General features: G+C 43.2%; 1 protein-coding gene across 9 annotated transcripts in view; it reads left to right on the forward strand.

The window, feature by feature from the left end:
* qkia (QKI, KH domain containing, RNA binding a) overlaps nt 1-19,734 on the forward strand; it is a 75,090-nt gene that overhangs the window by 43,090 nt on the left and 12,266 nt on the right. For all 9 annotated transcript variants that reach the window (XM_076749409.1, XM_076749405.1, XM_076749410.1 and 6 more), the window contains exon 4: nt 5,666-5,809. In XM_076749409.1, the coding sequence (XP_076605524.1) occupies nt 5,666-5,809 (144 nt within the window). The remainder of the gene's footprint in view (nt 1-5,665; nt 5,810-19,734) is intronic.

The raw sequence follows: 19,734 nt of genomic DNA on the forward strand, positions 1-19,734 counted from the left end.
GGGAGAGGGAGAGAGAGAGAGTAAAATGAAGAACAATGGCAAGAGAGGAAAAGCAGATCAAGTAGAAAATAAGGAGGAAAGAAGCAGGTGAAGAGAAAATGTGGTACTTCACACTCTTATCAAACAGCACCCAATACTTATAATTAGGTCATGTCATGAACACTCTTTCACTTCCAGTTCCTTTCAAAATCTTTTGATTTGTTTAATTGTTTGTGTCACATGTAGTTTTTTCCTGCGTAATACAGCTTATGTTTCCCTTTCCCTTGTCTCATACAATATTTTGTGTGCAAATTATTTTGACTGCTGTGATCTAATTCTTCCCATAAGTAATGTATAAGCCTGCTGTCACTGACTCATGATATCCCCATTTGTTTTAACCTAGCCCTTGCTTCTTCAGCTGCAATCAGACACAAAGAGGGTTTCTTTTATTCTAGATTTTTTTGTTTATATTTAAAAACAATTAACATCCACGACTGCTATAGTTGCTTGTAGAATTTGAGCACATTATCATTTTAACAAAGATTAAAAAAAGTGTAATTATGCTACCATTTTCATCTCGTCTTCATTACTGTCATACTGTCATTGGGACTATTGTTCAATGCCAACAAACTGTCTTAAGATTTATTTATATATTTTTTTTTCGTAGTAGATACCTATTTAGCTCAGAATATGTCTAGATGGCCCGGCAGAAATATCTTTATTGTTCATTTGACAATGGAGAAATCCATAAACCCACCTGTGCATGGGTGTGGGTGAGAATTGAGCTCAATGTTCATCTGAAATAATGGGAGACGAAAGAGACGAAGGCAGGATAATAAACCGTCCAAAGACTGCACTTCACACTCTGATTGGACAAGACCAAATATAAGGTGTCTGACGGTGACTGAGGGTGTTTTCACACCTGCACATTTCAGTCCAGTTAACTCGGCCTCTGGTTTGTTTTACCCCTTGGTGTAATTCCTTTGGGCAGGTGTGAACACAGTAATTGCACTCAGGCGCGTACCAAAACAACACCAAGACCTCTGGGAGGAGGTGGCACCGGTCCGGTCCCAAATGAACTCTGGAGTGGTTCCTTTGTGGTTGGAACTTAATCCAACTTTGATCTGACCCAACTACCAGCTGTACTGAACGGCTCGTTGCTCAAGCTCTCTTGTTTTGTTCAGTTTGAAGCAGACGGCATTTTCAACACCTTTCCTCGGAGTGCATTCGGCACCATGCTGGTATAGTTTTGCCTGATATATCGGCCAGATACCACAATTATGAGCAAATGCCAACTGTGCTGTTGAGTCATGTTATATCACATAGCAATGTTTCTCTCACAGAAATATGTGCTTGGCTAGAACACAGGACCTTCTTTCTCTGCTTAATTTCTTGCTCCCACATCAGACACATCTGACCAATAAGCTGAGTGAACATTTCCATGTGCTTTGTATTGATGCATTTTGGTTTGCTTGAATTTTTCTCCATGTGAATAGAAACCAAACCACAGAGGAAAATTCACTGAATTTTACTAACAAATTCACCACCTGATTTGAACAAGAGCAAATGAACGATAAATGTGAAAATGGCATGAATATCTAGAGAAGTTACTGGAACGGCATGCACTTAGAGACTGTTGGCTGTCCTTTTTTTATTGACACATTAGTAGAGAGGCCAGGATGGGCCACACACTAATTTCAAAGAGAGCGCCTCGTTTAATGTGTTTAAGACACCACTACACTCAACTGTCTTCCAGTCTCTTTTATTTGGGGATCTTTTTCTTAGTTTCTTCTTTTTGATGGTTGTACAAACAGCTGGAAGGAAAAAAGGCTCCTGCAGCCGCATTCCAATCAAACTTTCATCGAACGTGGCAGCTTGAGTCCCCCTGGTTTTCACTCTTACATTTATGCTTAATGCAAAACAACAGCAGGAATAACTGCAATTAAATTACAGGTACGTTGTAAAATATCGGCCATTGCACAAGAAGAATTGGGATTCCCCTCCCTTTTGAAAAACAATTCCCTAATTCTATTATGGTTACTACACAGAATGAGATTGCACCATAGATAACTGTTTCAGTTTAAGCCTCACTAAGTGTCCTTTCTGATTTGCACTTTGAGAAATGAGCTGCATGCCTATCACATGACTGTTTTGTTTTTTTTTTTTAAATTTTTTGTCTGGGCACATGATGGCTAAATCTGTGGTATCAGCACAGTCCATGGCAGAGCACAATAGGCCTCAGGCTCGGACGTTTGACTTGTGCTAGCCAAAAGACAGTGCCACAGCACCCCTTCCAAATTTTATTGAATAAGACTTAATGTGTGATATTGACAGTCAATATGTCAAACTTGATTGACCTGTTGGCGCTGCAGCATGCCTGCTTGTTTTGTTTAAAGCTTCGGCTGACCTACACCTGGAAATGGCTTTGAGAAGAGGCGTTGGTTCAGGACACATGGATGGCAACTAGCACAAGGTGTAGCGGCCCCTGCAACATTGCTGCTCAGTTTTGACCTCTGTTGTCCTCAACCAGTCCTACTCTGTTTTTTGCATTTCATATAGTGTTATATTTTGTAATTTTTTTTTGAAATGTAACCCAAATCAATCATAAATTGTGCTATATTTCAATTCTCAGTCCATTCTTTAGTGAGTCTTTTGGTATTTGAAGGCAGTCTGTCTCCTCTGCAACCCTGTCTGCCCTCTCTTGTCCTTCATGTAGCTCCCTACTGCACCTGTTTGGCCTGCTGGCATTCAGCCTGAGTTGCATTGACCCCAGTTGGGAACGTCCTTTAGGATCAGGAGTACGGACTGTTCAGAGTGGGAGAGGTAGAGCTGAAATGGTGCAAATAGTTTCATTTATGAGTGTTAAAGTGCAATGGTGCTAGGACAAAAGTGTTGCGCTACATAGCCCAAAATCCTATTTAGGCAGCAGTGTGTTATATTAAGTCATACTGACCTTCAGCCACAATTCCGAGGATTGAGAGCTTTGTTTGTGCAAATGTGCAACCCATCATGTGTCCTTGAGCAATGCAATAAATCGCTTCCAGCTTCAGCGGTGACCCTGCAGTATGACTTCCCTGTAGAGGGGTGGCAGGCAAAATTATGACACCATCAGGATCAATAAAGTAACATGTGAACAACCAGATAGAACTGCCGTTCTTGTTGTTTTTAGAACAACCTGGAAAAAAAGGAAGAGAGGGAAGGAAAGGACTTTATTTTTGTAACCTTTTTGCATGTGGTGTCAACCATGGTGAGAATTGAGGCCTTAAAGTTTATTGGGCTCAAGCTGAGAGGTGTGAAAGCCAGCAGGCAAACAGGTGCTGTGCAGACGATGGAAGTCAGGCAACATAACTGATCCTATTCTTAGACGGTGTTTGTAGATGCAGTGTCCATGCTATTTATTCATGCTACATATTTTGCCAAAACCCATTACCCTCTGGCATGTGGTTATTGCTATGGCATTTGATGTTGGCCAGTGTGGATATTCTATTCAAAGGCCTTCCCAGTATTCCCTTTAGCTTTCACCCCTTCTCTTTTCTCACTCTCCCACTCTGCCTCCCCCTTCACTCTTACTCGTGTTTGTCATGCTGTCAGTTTCTCTCAGAGGGCACACAGTGACCTTGTTCACAGGTAGTCATGGTGGTGTGGGTGTGTGTTGGTGTGTGTGTGTGTGTGTCTGTGTGTGCGTGCGTGTGTGTGCCCTTACTTCTCTTTTCCTTGATCTCTTTGACCATTCCTAAGCAAATAATAATCTGCCAGAGCATTGGCATGCGCATACAGACACACGATCAACTTGCTTTGTTTGGTCCAACTCGAGCAATAATTTGTCAATCAGTGTGCATTCATTATCTACCATGCGCTTTCATACAGTGCCCTGCATACAGAGGCAGCTCTTGTGGCCTGTCTGTCTGTCTGTGTCCCCTCTAGAAAATGCTGAGTCACCTACTAGTCCCCATGTCCCCTAATAGGCCATAAGCAAACAGCCATGGTGAACTAATGGCCAGACTGCTGAAACTAGGCCCTCCCCCCTGTGTGGAAAAGGGGTAAACGAGAGTGGAATATTGAACTTTCTGTGTGTGTGTGTGTGTGTGTGTGTGTGTGTGTGTGTGTGTGTGTGTGTGTTGTAAAGAGCAATGCCATGGCAACAGGTCTCTGTGGAGTAGAAAGCAGGTGGGTGGCACTCAGCTGAAGCTCTAGGCTGTGTGTGTGTGTGTGTGTGTGTGTGTGTGTGTGTGTGTGTGTGTGTGTGTGCGCGTGCGCGCGCTCCCTCTCACTTTGTGGTGCACGTTGAGTGTATCGAAATCATGTCAGGTGGACCCCCTGCAGAGCACTGCAATGCATGGTTTGTAATTAGACACCACCACGGTGGCTCACTCCTCACAAATGAGCAGTGATCTGAAGTTGAGGTGGTTTGTATGGGTGGGGGTTAAACGACACTGTGTTCATCAATAGTCTGTACAAACCTGCACTAACAGCAGGTGGGGAGAAGGCTTGGATGCAGCCGCCGGCTTGGGACTCTCACCACCTTTCCAAAAGAAATGATTTTGAAATATTTTTGAGCTACATTCCCTTTGACATCCTGTTTTGTCTTCATAAAATCTCATAGTATCATTGTAACATTATAATCCAGTTTCAATGTTTTAATGTGGTGTCACACATCAGAGACTCAGGTTATGTCTTTTTCAGAGAACCTAGACCTCAACTGCTCACCTCAGGGGGAAGTAGTCGGCTTTCAATCCACTGGCTTTCATGGTCGTACAGTGACATGCGATACAACCTCAAAAGCTTTTTAGAGCGTTCTCGGTGTCTGCTCGCTGCATTTACTGTCAGAGGAACAACCAGAAAAGGGAGAAAAGAATCTATGCTAAATGGTGAAGGGTGTTTTAAAAAAGAAAAATGCAAATGTGTGGCCACTACATATTTGTCTATACATATCCCATTTTACCTTTTGAGAAAGGAGTCAGGCTTGACAGGGCTTTTCACAGAGGCACATGAAAAACGTAAAAGGTCTTGCACCATTTCCCAACCTCAGCCTTACCAATTCAAATCTTGAAACGGCTTCCCATTTAACAGTGCTGAAAGGCTATCGAGCAGTGATGTTGGTTTTGAATACAGACCATTTTTCCTTTCAGGTACTGCTAGTGGTACAATTTGGTGCCCTCTGAGTGCTTTGGCGCAGCCTTTTCAGGAGGGGAAAAGGACTCCCCCAGAGAACTATTGTTACACGGACAGCATTGTCTGCGCAAATACAAGTCCGAGACAGAGGCACATGCTTGTACACCTTCACACAAAATCCTGCGGCACTTTGAACTATATCCATGTCTCATAATTGCATTCCTACTAGTTAAGTTAGTGTGGCTTAAAAAATCCCCATCCATCTCTCTCTGATCCCTCCACCCATCCATCTTTCACTGATATTAATTGCTGCAGGGCTAGCTGTCGTCTTTGTCTGTGTGAAGCGAGGGATCTATTAAAGAAGGGTGTCCTTTCAAAGTTAAAGCTAAATAGCTGACTAAAGGGCCGCTCCTGTCATCCTGCTTCTCTTCACAGGGCCCAGTCGTCCTCTGTGTATGCCTGCCTCTCGCCTCCGCTTCCTCTGATATGCCGTGTTACTGCACTGGTGCTCCAACACACCCACACTGTCACATTCACTCACCGTCTCTCTTGCTCTCCCTCTATCTCTGTCCAGGAGGAGCAGAACAGAGGGAAACCAAACTGGGAACACCTAAATGAAGACCTTCATGTCCTGATCACAGTGGAAGATTCACAGGCCAGAGCTGAGATCAAGATGAGGAGAGCAGTGGAGGAGGTCAAGAAGCTCCTTGTACCTGCTGTGAGTACATACCACACACAGGCTCATGTACACATATCACACACACAGTGGTAGCTACCTATGGCCTAATGAGCTATTTAATGCGTTCCACAAGTCGTGTTTGTGTCAAGGAGGTTGACACAAAGGACATGGTTTAGCTCTGATTCAATAGTGCTGAGTGAGCCCTTTCCATGCTCAACAATCTTAGTCCAAACAACAGGATAGTGGGGCTGCATATGGCACACCACTTCTATCCCACTGTTAGCATCCTGTTTACTTCCATATATAGACCAAGGGAACAGGTTGGCTGTACCTCCAGTGGAGTGGAAAAACATAGCTAGCTGCACACACCTCCTGTGACTGCCACATTTCATCTCCGCTTCCCCTCTGCCCCGACTTCCTCATACACTGTGCCACTGGTGATGGCTGCTGGTAGTTTTTTGGCATGTGTTGTGTACTTTCCCTGTTAACTGTGGTGAGCAGGTGGACAGGGCAGCTGACAGCCCAGGTTTGCCATCAGGTGGCAATGCACAGGCTTAGGTGGTCTACAGAAATGGGGCCAGCCAATGCCAGGCTAAACAAGAGATGTGTTTGAACGGCAATGCTGTGAACCTGCTTTCCTTTATGGACTGTATCACCTAAATGTGTGCTTCATTTACATTCTTTCACTTTGGGAGAAACAGATGCAGCAAGGACGATGTTTGTCGTAGATATAGCTTCATTACAATTTAGCAGCGTTTTTCCTGTAGCATAATTATGATGCTTTCAGCCGCTGCACAAGTGACATCCCAAGGTGAATGACCTGTTAATTATAATATACAAATACACAAATAGAAGAGGGCGCGAGGACAGGGCAGCCAAATTGTGGAACGACGGTACATCTACTGTATATGCATACCTGAAAGGGATAAACAGCATCTGATCACATGAAAATGCAGGGTAACTTTATGGCTATATCTAGGACCATGAACTATAACTTTTTGTTCAGCTCATCTGAACTGCACTGTTATGGATGTAAGATCTGACACGAGGTGCCATCATGCCAGCGTGTCCTGTCTAGTAGGATCGTTCCTCCCTGTCTGTCTCAGCCGGGCTTCAGCCCAGCCTGACAATGTGGAAAGCACTTCAATTCATGTCCTCTTGTTTAAGGATTGCTTGTCTCCATTCAGCCTGCCTGTCACTTCTTTAGGCACTTGTTTTGTTTCTGAGTGCAGGATTGTTTCAGATCTCCACAGCCTGTATGCACACAGACAGGATGTTGACACACTTACACATGCACACACACAAACTTGAGGATGAAAACCATCTCTGGAAGCGGCAGTGTTGTAAAGAGTGATGCAGAATGAGTCATTGTTAACACACATGTGTAGACACATACACAACAAAAACCCCTTTTGGCGTCCTTTTCAAGTCAATGACAGCTCTCGGCAGCTAACACTCATCTGAATGGATTGCCACAAAAATAGCTTCCTCACTTTTCTAGAAATCTCTTTGCATTTTGCAGCCTGACAAGTGCATTAAAGATGGTCTGTTAATTCCGTATCTGAACCATTTATCGGGTTAAGGAGAAGCTCTCCTCTTTTATTTCTCAAACAGAAGAAAAGCAGCTTCGAGCTCTGTGGAGACACTAATGAAATCTTGCTCATAAAAAGTTTCACTCTACCCTTAATTCAAATCAGAGTTTTATAGAGCTAATTAATGACCCATTGCAGTCCACCGGAGGCCATTTTTCCTTCAAGCAACACATCTTTGTTCATTTAAATGTAATGAAAAGATCCTTCCATTAAATAGACATTGTGTGTTGTGTGCTTTTCTTAGCCTATCAAATTCACCTATAAATGCTTTGATTCTTGAGGCAAAAATGTCCCTGCCTCATTTTGTAATATAGATATATTCCAAATAGTCAGGCTTTTTACTCCAAAGCATATTTTCAGTTAATATTTGCTTTTGAACATATTTCAGTTCTTTTATCAAATACCTTATTAGTGCGTATTGATCAGAGATATTAACGAAGTGCAGGTTTCTATTGTAGATCTGACCTTTCATACTGCTTAGATCAGGGGAAGACTCTCAATGCACTTTCCCTCAGTGGTCTGTCGCTGGCCTAAGGTATGACAAATTGAAATGTCAGCAGAAGCCCGTAGATTCAGCATGGCAGAATAAGTGTCCACTGGTCCTGTCCCTAAATGTTGAGTTGGTGCATCTACCCATGAAACCCCTTAGTGTACTATATTTTCTTCATGTCACTGCCCGCGTGTGCATGCATACGTCATGAGTGGGTGGCCAGTAGGGCGTGCTGGCAGTAATGCCCTTTATCATGCTAAAGTAGATTGGATTAAAATATGGACACGCAGGGTACGCATTGTTCTAATGAAGGGCATCTTTTCCACATTTGGCAGTGTGAAATCGCCTTTATTAAATCGTACAGGAAACAAAATGAGGTCATGCCTTTTATTCCCTGTCAAAGGAACAGGCTTTACTTGTCATTGAGGAGGACCCAGCTGCAGAGGCGAAGCACAGAGAATAGGGTGATAACCAAAAGGTTGTTCGGTCTGTAAACGTGTTGCTAAATTGAAGTTAAAGGCTTCATAATGATGGTTTTGCTTTTCAATAATCTCATAATTGACGCACTCGGGATTAGGAGCCAGGATTTCTTGCATTCAAAACATATACTTAACTCAGCTAAGCTAAACTCACAGTGATGCAACAGTCTGTCTTATGTTTATTTATGTGATGAGAGTTATGTATAGAATGTTGTTTAGCAGTTAAGTTTTTGTCATTGAATAACTGAAAGTTGTACTTTGTTTGGAGGATTTGTTGAAATTCACTAAACTATCTAGCTATGATTTACAATAACAATATGCTGTTACTATTTTTTGACATTTTCCAGACAGTGAGCAACCAAGTGTGACTCACCTTAAATTCAATGACAGTATGTCTGTTGTAAATACATTATGTTTGCCTGAATCCATTCTCAATTTCCATCGTTGACATGTTAGCCGAGCAAATATTGACTGTTGCTCCTTACTCATTGATTGACATTTGGAAGAGGGTAGTGGCGGGTTAAAGGTTCCACACTTGTTCCACTTTGCCCTCACTATCATTCTTTTGCTCCCAAGTTCTGTGAACTCCTCAACTCTCCATGAACTGGGAGCAGGGGAACATCGCCGAGATGAGAGAGACAGAGGGAGAGAGAGAGAGAGCTGGGTGGGAGAGCTTGATTGAGCTACTCTTTCAAGTGTGGATTTACTCCACTGATCCTGCCCTAGCACACACGCACACCATAGCACACACAGACACACACAGGGATACGCATGCCCAGAAAAATACTTCCACATGCATGCACGTACATACACATACTCACCAAATGAAATGCTCCGCTCATCCCTTGAGTCCTTGGTTAAGGCCCTCAAACTGAGCCGCCAGCAGAGCCCCACTGCACTTTAGGTAACCTCCACTCAGATACTTGCAGAGCTGTATGCATAAACCCTGGCTGGCCCATTCCACTTTACCTTTCTGTCCCTAGAAGAGCTGGAGAACAATAATGATTGCCCTGGAGGCAGGTGTTGTCTTGTGATTTACAGCAGACTCTGGCCAATTATGAGAGAGACAGAAAATGTTACTTGTGTATACGCAACGATTATATAGAATGATGGTGCCATCACAAATATGAATCTGCTCTCAGCTAAACAGATCAACAACAACAACATCTGAATTACATCTGTATGTTATTAATGGGCTTTGCTGAGTTGTACTCCCCATATCAAGCATGAATGGCCAACACAGAATTTCTGCTGACATGTCTTAAGACTTGACCTGGCAACTGTATGCACAGTGGGTGTCACATAACTTTAAGGCTTTAACCACACCGGCCTTTGGCTTTAGAGCAGTTTCACTGTAATGCTCATTAAAAGGCCAAATGTGTACCATGGCAAACGCCTTTAACTGGGTTAATCAGCCAAAAATCACTTGGAGGAGAGGAGCACACCCCTGCTGTGTTCCTCTATATGCATCGAAACATTTCAGGATGTTGTGCCTTTGTGAAACTTTGTGTATACTTTTTACACAGCAGTTATAAGATGCTCTTGGCCTTTTGCTGTCACATGTAGGTGACGAGCAGCGATGCGATCACTCAGTATGATCACATATTTAGATCCATCACCTTTCTGCAGGAAAGGCATTGGCAGATGTGACAATAACCCCTGAATTCGACGGGGCACGGCTGCAGCCGCCGGAGGTGATCATAACTAATTCAAGTCAATGCTTGTGATTCCCCTAAGGTCCCTGAAGCCATTCTGCTTTTTTCTTTTTCCAGTGATAGGATTGTCGGGGTGCAATGGCTTTGACTTTTGCATTATTTTTCAGTTATGATGTTGCTGATCTAGAAAATGAAACATACGATTCTGATGCATTCAGCTGCAAGTTGCACTGTAAAAACTCTAAGCAGACTGAATCCTAAAATGTAAATGTAAACACGTTACCTTGGAAACAACCCCCCCAGTACACCTCATGCTTTTTGTGAGATCAAATTGTTTTGCTCTGTAGTCCTAAGTCAGCTACACACAGAATTTTTATTCTGGTGAAAAGTCTGTTGATTCTGGTCTTTGGTGAACACTATTATTTGATCTGCAGGCACTGATGTAAAGCAAATTATTTTGGGAATCCTGTACATGTTACAGCGAGAACTGAAGCAACACCACGTTATTTAAATTGTTTTAGATTGCCTGATAAAGGAAGCTGGAGACAATGCTATCTGCACTGCTCTACATTTGATTCAGTACAGTGACAGCAGGAACTTGCCACAGGGTACCTACAGCACATTAAGAGCGGTTGCAGGCTAGCCTTGAATCTCTTAACACACAGAGACACACAGTTATAGAGCTCCCGAGAAGCAGGAAAGGTTAGGTTTAAAAGGAAAATAGCACACAGAAAGAAAGAACTAGTTGGCCCTGGAGAGCCAAGTGCATGTCTTCCTGAATGAATCTGTCCTTGCTGAGAACAAAGTGAGCAGCAGCCTGAGCAGATCAACGGCCTCAAGCACTGCTCTCTGTTTGCAACATGTTGGGAATTCGGTCCTGTTTTCCTCCTCCAGCTTACTGCTCCACTCCACCCCCCTCCCCTTCTCCTCTATCCTTCTCTTGCCCCCACCCCCACCTTTTTTTTTTTTTTTCTAATTTCTCTTTTTGAGCTTTTCTTTGTTTTTTCACCTATGTACTTCCAGTCCACATTGTAGAAATTGTGAGATGATTTCATTACTCTGCTTTCCTTTTTTATAAATGCCTTGGCAGTGGATGGCAAACTGAGAGCTCTCCATCAGTTGCCATGTTTGGCTCAATAGTCTCATTGTAGTCCTTCTAGGCCAAGACTAAGTTTCTCTATTGAGCAAACCTGTACGCCCATTATTTTGTTCTTATTCCTGTCTTTTGCTCCCCTGAGCCTTCTGTCTTTTCTCATCTCTCTCTCTTCTCTCCTCTCCTCTCCTCTCAGCTATGGACCACCTTTGAGGATGAGCATACAGTAGATGGTGTTTTTGTAAAAGCCAGACAGATGGACCTTAATGGACGCCAAGTTTGGCGATCTGCGGGGTGTTGTGTCTGTACTCGCCAGTATGCATCCGGCTTGGCAGAGTGCTACAATGGCAGCGCCATCAGAACCACTCAGACAGGAAAGGCACAGAGCGAAGATGATGCAGAACAAGCAGAGCTAGATTTAAACAGTGAAAGTCTGTTCTAGGCAGCAGTGTACAGACTTTGCAATCAATAAACACCTCTTTTTGTTTTTCTTTCTCTTTCTAGCTCTCACTCTCTCCTCCTCTCTGTCAGCAGTGTCTGACAAATGAGTACAAAACACCATCTGGCTGCATCCATCCATGTGTGCCTCTCCAATTAATGATGTTTATTCTCTGTTAGGCCTACCTATCACTACCATTCTCCTCTTATTTACTCTTAATCTACCTGTACACACACACACACACACACACACACACACACACACACGTCCTCTGTCATGCATGATACACAGCCATATCCATAAGAACAGATTTCTCATTTCTTACTGAGCTTGATTGATTGGCTTGGGTGGTGCAGGCCTTTGAATTGCATTTGTGCTTCTAAAGGCATCAACTGCAACAGGTGTTGTGTCTACCAAAGTGTTGTTACAGCAGCAACTTAATGCTCATAGTATGTGAGAGGTTATGCGTCTTCGGTTCCTGACAGGAAAAAAGGTTGAAGTTTGATGAAACTAGCTTGTAGCCTGCCAGGCAGTTTTTTTCTGGCCAAAATGATAAATTGCCTATTTTGTCACATTTTGTTTTTTTCAGTACATTTCATTGAGATAATGAGCTATTATGTTATGCCAGAACAAAAACTGATGCATAATTATTTTGAATGTATTCATCAATGATTGATCAATTCAAGCCTGAATACAACACAAAAGCTCTTGATCTCAACAGTGTTAGTAAATGTACTTTAGGATCATACATAAAAGTACATTTGAAGGTTATGTTAACCTTTTGGATGCTCATTTTAATCAACTTAAACCTCCTCATTAGACTCCTCACTCTCTACCGCTAGCTGACCAGCAGCAAGTGATAGCTTAGCAAATTGCTGATGTCAGGAAAAAAAGGGTTAGACTTGAATTAATTTTAACAATTGCTACTTTAGTCTCAGTTTCCCACCCACATCACGATCTGATTGGTTACGCGCCAGGAGCACTAGCCTATCAACACTGAAAGCTTCTGGAGCTGCTGTGGTGAGCAAGAATGCAGCAGATATTACTGAAGTTACAAAAACATCACAATCTTATAGGGCTGCATGATACATTAATAAAAAAAAAAAACAAGATAAAAAAAACCTAAAAATCACATCCCGATTATTTTGACAAATACTAGTATTGTAATACAAATCATGATTAGTTGGAAATTATCATTTCTGCATCCCAATTTTCATTTTCACTAACAAAAACAACTATTATAATTGAGGTCTGTTCCAAACTTTTCTTACATATGTAGGACAAAATTTTAACTCACTCAAAAAAGTGCAGCTTACATTAGTCACTCTTCCCTAACCCAATAATTGTGCCTTTCACTGCAACTCTGCATGTAGATTTTTGAAATTCTAACTTTAAAAAGTAACAGTGGCGCCAAAACTGTATTTCACGCTATGATGGTTAAGACTATTTTGGCACAAATATTTACCTGCGGCAGATAGCCATCCAAGATTTGCTTTGCCAAATGGAAAATCAACCTGCATTTGGCGCTTGGCGGGTGTTAATTTCGGACCCCGAGTACACCTGCAGAGAAAAGGCGGTGACAGATGCAGACAGCACCCTAAGTGAAAAAAACTGACTGTACTCTTGTCATGAATACTGTACACTTGTGCATGTTGATATGATGAATGACAAGAGTAGCTATTCTCTTACTCTGCCAGCCAGCTCAGGTAGGCTTAGAGGCATTGCAGGCCAGCGGTAGGTGGACAGTTTTAGTCAACCTGACAGCCTCTGTCCCTGTAGGCTGTTATTACCTTCATCAGGCTAATGAAGGAGCTGGATTGGATCATATTAACCTCCTGATCTCCACCTCCCAGGACACCACAGTTACAACAGGCTGGACTGCACTGTTCATTGCTCTCATTATATATGTGTGTGTGCAAGAGAATGGTGAGCCCATCCTACCTGCACGTAGACACTGCATCTCCCACATGAATGTTAATCATCTTTTTAATTGGCTTCCTTGACTTGGTGACCTCTGCTTGAGACGGCAAGACTGCATCACTGTTCTCCACCTTCAGTGCTGTTTTGTGACTTTGCCTGTAGTGTGTGTGTGTGTGTGTGTGTGTGTGTGTGTGTGTGTGTGTGTGTGTGTGTGTGTGTCTGTCTGTCTGTCTGTCTGTCTGTCTGTTGTATTCTTTTTACCTTCCATTCACTCTCCAGTAGTAGAGGTTGGAGCAGGCCTGGAGGCAGCGTGACTTTTGACTCCCTACCATCCACTTGTCCTCCACTTTCATCATTATCCTTCCTCACATCCTCACACTCTTTGTACTCATTTATCCAGCCATTTGGTCCGTATATGCCCTGATAATACATTTGAGACATGTATTTCACAGTCACCTATTGAAACCCTGAAACCAGGAGAGCAGAGGAGAGCAAACACTAAACCCGTGTTGTGTATAAATCACCACTGATTAATGATCTGGAGGTGATAAGTGGGTAATTGGAATTGACTACTTAAACTGTTTTACCACAGGAAACAGATGTGCCTTTTCTGACACTTATGCCAATAATGATTACTACTGCGTGTCATGTGATTGGTCAGAATGTGACAAGTGACCATGATTGGCCATGTCAGGTGAAACTGTATTTACTCAACCATGCATACATCTTCTTGGTTACACAAATAACTGGCAAGCTTAGGTCCAACATCCACTCTTCACCTGCACACCAGACGCCAAAGCAACAATAAAATGCTTCAGTCTTCTGGCCTGAATGCTGGGATTAACTTCAAACACTTGAAAGCAGGCACAGGCAAGACCCTGACTGGCATCCCAGTACAGACTGGGTTGAAAATAAACACGCAGTCCATTCCAGTCACACAAAAGTCCCACACATGAAAACATTCTTACCAGAAGAATCTGTGAGCTATTCTTACTTTAATTTCTCTTATTTCGTTTGGATACTTAATGTCCTCTTGTTGTAATATGAGACAGATTACCTCACCAACAGTTTCTGGCCAAGTAGAGGTGTACACTTACTCTGTTCTACTACTTCTTTGTTTCTCCTCTACGTTCTTTCCACCCATCTTCCCCACCCTCTGTGTCCCCTCAACGCGTCCTTTCTCCTGTCTTTATTTGTCATGTACTTGCCCTCTCTATTGCTGTCCAACGCTCTCTTTCTCTCTTTGGGTGATCTTGGGGACAAGCCATTCACCACTCTCTTCCATTTTAGTATCTGCCGTGGCCTGAAGGCTACCACATCCTGTTAACAACACACAGGTTAGAAACCACAGAACACGCTGGGGCTGTCCGTCTCACCTATGCCAGTCACACAAAAATGGCATGACTGAGAGTCACTGATGCATTATAAAACTCCATAAAGATGTTTTTCAATAGATTGTGTGGAGAGGATATGCCACAACAAGCCTCTGTTCCTTATTTGGACCTAATTTGAATGATTCTGAATTTGCACACATTCCTCCAGTCTCAGCTTTTTATTGCTGTACTACATACGGTAACTATTGAGCTCCTTTCCATGTGTTGCCAGGTCCCTCCTGTCAGCTCAAACCCGACAGGAGGGACTTGGTCTGGTCTTGGCCCAAGGGTTCCTCCCCTGCCATCCCTCCCCTCTGCATTTCCATCTGCCCGTCCCTCCTCATCTCCAGCTCTATGGCTCTCCTGAGGGGTAGACAGGTGGTTCTACCCTAAAGAAACAGTACCCCTGCAGGGAACAACCTGCCCAAGCCTGGCTACCTTCCCTAGTCTTGTCCTCATCCTCTTTAAATTCCTGGCCCTGCAACTGAAAGGCAGACGGACTTCTTCAGCCAACCTCAGCCTAGAGAGACTTGGCTACTCTGCCTCCTAAATGTAGCTGAAAAACACGTAGAAAAACAGTCTACAGCAGACGTGATCAGATAAAGCTGCATGCCATTTAAATAGATGCTAATTATTATCAGATAAATTCTAACAATTTAAAGCTTTGTAACAAATAGATTGTTGATTTCAGTGGCTTTGTTATCATCGGAGTGACTGTGATTCATTCAGATAAAATTTCTCGTGTATGTGCATCACCCCAGGGGGAGACCTATAGTATGCTCATTAGTTGTTGTGGGTTTTGCGTTTCAGAAATGTGTGCTTGCACGCACATGGTGACATAAGAACAAGGAAAGAGGCAGTTTGACTTTGAATTCCACTCTGCCTGCTGTTTCCTCCATCATCAGGAGTCTGCTCACGGAGCCAGCCACAGGAAATGGTGAAAACTCTAAAGCGGGGAAAAGATTCAGATTGCAATAACATTTGTGCTGAATGGCATCTTTCATCCTCCTTCCTCACCTTTCCTCAGTTGTTTTATCGCTCTGTCATTCACCGACTCACTGGTGTGGACAATTGGGGACAAAAAAAGAGAAGCACAGTAACATGCATATGCATTGCTACTGTCCTAAAATGTAAATTAAATAAACAAGTAAATTATATGTACTTTGTCACTCTACCTTTCACCTTTTCTGTGCGGTACCAACTTTAGCTGCACATGCTGTAGTGAAGTCCACTGAAAATGTCCACACACACTCACACACTATGGAACCAATGTACAAGAGTTAGATATATGCTTAATCCATCCAATTGTAAATTGATTGATCAATCAACAATTAATCCCTAATACAAACACACAAAGTTAAGTCTGTCGAGTTGAACAATCCTAAGTAACAGGTTAGAGTGAGGAAGACAGGTGCCAAGTCATTTATCGTCGTTGATAGCTCTGTGTCCTCAGGTTTGCAAACTTGTCATCCGTGGTCCTGAACCAAACCTCAGCCTCATCACACCACAATTAGCACTTTCTCTCTTATGCTCTCTCTTGGGCTCTTCATTCCCTTATTTCTCCTTGAAACATCATCCTGTTACTAATCCATCTCTTTCATTTCTTCCCTCTAAAGGGAATTAGCCCTGTTTCTCCTCTTGTCTCATTCATTTAGATTTTTAAGTCAGCCAAGATCCCCAGTGAAAGTGCATTCTATGTACACAGGCCCTCTGCACTACTTACAAAATTGCCTTGCCCACTTGCACTGTCCTTTTAATTTCAGTTCACACACATACACATGCACTTGGGTCCCTAACCACCCAGGCCTCTCACATCATTGTAAAATAACCTCCTTCCTAATCCACCTGGTTTCGCTAGGCTCCTCCAGGGGGTTTTTCAAGTGTCCTAATACAGTACGCAGGAAGAGGAGGCGGGTTACAAGGCAGACTGAGCAATCTGGGCAGTTTTAATCTGCCCTGGTCCTTCAGTGGCAAGGAGAGGGACCCTGCAAGCCCCTAGCCAATCTCTGCCTCTCTTTGAAGGTCTCCTTAATCCCCTTACAGAGAGGCACGGAAATGCAGATGTGTGCGTATGTGTGAGGATGTTTTCATGTGCATATGCCTGTGGGTGGATTGTAAGGGAGCTGTGGTGAGGACCCTGCATCTCCAAAGGTCCAGTGCTGATTGAGACTTATGCACATTGTGTCTCTGCCAGTCTTTGTCTCTGATACACACTCCACTTTATACATTGTCCACCCACAGTAGTTTCTGAACTTCCCCGAGGGCCTTACCAGGGCCAAGCTTCAACATCTGCAAAGTGGGAACACACACGCACACACACGCACGCACACACGCACGCACACACACACGCACACACACACGCACACACACACGCACACACACATGCACACACACATGCACACAGTGCTTTCATCTCTGCCTCTCCAGTGACTGTGTCCCTGTGTTTAGGCAGGAAAATAGGATTGTGTAGAGCTCAGCGTTTAGAGAGCCCAAAGGCCGCCCGTCAAATTCAGCTCCTACAGTCTGTGATGCCTCTCTTTGCCAGCCGTCGCTCAAGTCATTTCAAACTCCATTCTCTCAGTCCCACCAGCCAACTCTGGACTGATGGCTTTCTTTGCCTCCCCCATTGTGTCTCCAGTGTAGAAACTTTGTCTCTGTTTTTTTGTTTTTTTTTCCCTTAATCTCACTTGGGTTCATCTGCTCTGTTGATCGCAGTCCCCTTCTTTTCGCTTTCTCTTTCAAACTGTTATTGTTTGTTAGCGGTGATGTTTGCATTACTTGACTTGAGGCCTTTTGCACTGACTAGTTTTCCCATGAAACTTGGGTTGTGTTCAGTGACGCACAGCAAAACTAAAACCAAAACATTTCTTTTTTTTGTTTAAAAAGCTCTGTTGAAATCCCTTTTTTTTTCTTTTCTTGGCAGAGAAGGCGCACAACATCTGTAACACCATACTAAGAAAATAGAATATCCTTTTCAGCAATGCATTGTAGGAGATTTACACATTACTGACTGACACTGCAAGCTAGTCAATAATCCAGATCATCAAAAGAATCCTAATGAATCTTGTCTTTTTGGTAACATTTTGACATGCAGTGTGGAGAAGATTCAGTTTCTTGTGAATGAACTGAACTGAGCTCCCAGATCAGTCCCATAATCAACCTTTCATGTTCACATTGTTGATGTGACAAAAAAGAGTAGGTGTAGAGGGCGTTAGAAGGCTTGTTGACTGAATTGAGGCTTGCATCTTTTCAGAGATTGACAATTGGAGCTTTGTCAGGTTGCATGAAGCCAAACAAGGCAAGGACACCTAAGGAAGGTGTCTCAAAAATAACTAGGTAAAAAAAGGTGTTCCTGGACTGACTGTATGTCCAGGTGCATCCATCCAAGGGACTGCAGGTTTGAATCCACACCTTGCAGGAGGTACTTAGATCCCTGTTTTATGAGAAGGCTCCAGCGATCAGCTCTGAGTCAGGATCTCTGAATGATGCAAATCCCCTAGTGGTATTTAAGGCTCCCAAATCATCCCTGGCCAAATCCCTTCAAGATATTCCCTGCTCGATTGGATGGCATTAAGGGATCGCAGCGACAGAACAATACACCGTCTGGCAGCCCGATGGAATGAGGGATAAAGGGAGGGGAGGAGAGGGGAAGTGGAAGGAGAAATAGAAGTGGATGAATAAGGTAGAAATTGTGTGTGCAAATTGGGAATATGGGCTGGGAGGAGAGAGAGGGAATTTTATTGGTACGTAGGGAACAGATGATGAGCAAAAGGAGACAAAATAACAAGACAGCTGTTTGTTGGGCTGTACAACATGGCGGGGACGGAATGATCCCTCCTGCTCTTAGCTCCTAACATCATCTGTTTGTCAAAGCCATTGCAGGCCAACAAGCTTTAATATGTATCTACATAATATATCTAAATCTTGTTGTTAAATCTGTATATATTTTTTCTAGGTTATTTATATGAAGTTTAATCCGCTCTTAATGCTGTTATGTTACATGGAATGCCAGCCCGGTTTTTAAGGATAAACAAGATCACTCAGAATTTCCGCTGAGCTCTTCCCCTTGTACTATTGGAAATGCTTTTGATGGGAGTGAAAAACTGATTTTTTTTTCCTTTCAGTTCTAGAGAGTGCAGTGAGCTGGTAGAAAAACATATTTTCTTTCCTTCTCTCTTTTTCCTCTCCTCTCTCCTGTCGGTGGCACTGAGTCTGTGTGTGTGTGTGTCAGTGGATATTGATGGGGCTTGCACAGAGCACCAGGGCTGCCCACTTCACTCTCTTCCAGCACAATAAAAGTCTGATATAAGCCCCATAGATCCAGAGGCCAGAACCAATGCCAGGTCCCAGGCTACATAGACCACCCATACTTACTTAGCATGTTATGGATAACCCCGCAGAAGCTGTGGGAGTGAACTAGGCTTTAGTGATTAAATTTACACTTCGCTGAAACAAATAGTAGCACACCGAGCAGCCACCAACGCTACATAATACAGAACATAGGTAGCGCTTTTACTCTGAGGCCTTGGCACTTGCGAGCTTTGTTGTGATGCAGAAAGTGAAGTATTAACAGAATAGTTGGTTCCTGACTTTGTAATGTGCCACAACTGTACCTCAGTAAGCTGTGTGATTGACAGTAATGGGGCGGAGCAGCCGTGATGTGTTTGTAATAATCTGACTGGAGTCAGGTTCACTTCTATGCTAATGAGCTACTGTGTTGGTGGTTTAGCATGACTAATGGCGCACATCGCTAACAGAGCTGTCTGGGAGTGAGGAGGGGAGCAAAGGAGTAAAGGAGAAATAAAGAGGCTTTACGGGAGTTGTGAAGGTATGAGACAGTCAGAGAGGAGAGTTGCTGGAGATTGCGTTGTTAGTCTTTGGGGAAAAGGAAAATACAGTTGAGGCCTGATTCCCTTGGCAGAT

This window comes from Chaetodon auriga, chromosome 14 (assembly GCF_051107435.1).
Source record: "Chaetodon auriga isolate fChaAug3 chromosome 14, fChaAug3.hap1, whole genome shotgun sequence".
NCBI classification, from domain to species: domain Eukaryota; kingdom Metazoa; phylum Chordata; class Actinopteri; order Chaetodontiformes; family Chaetodontidae; genus Chaetodon; species Chaetodon auriga.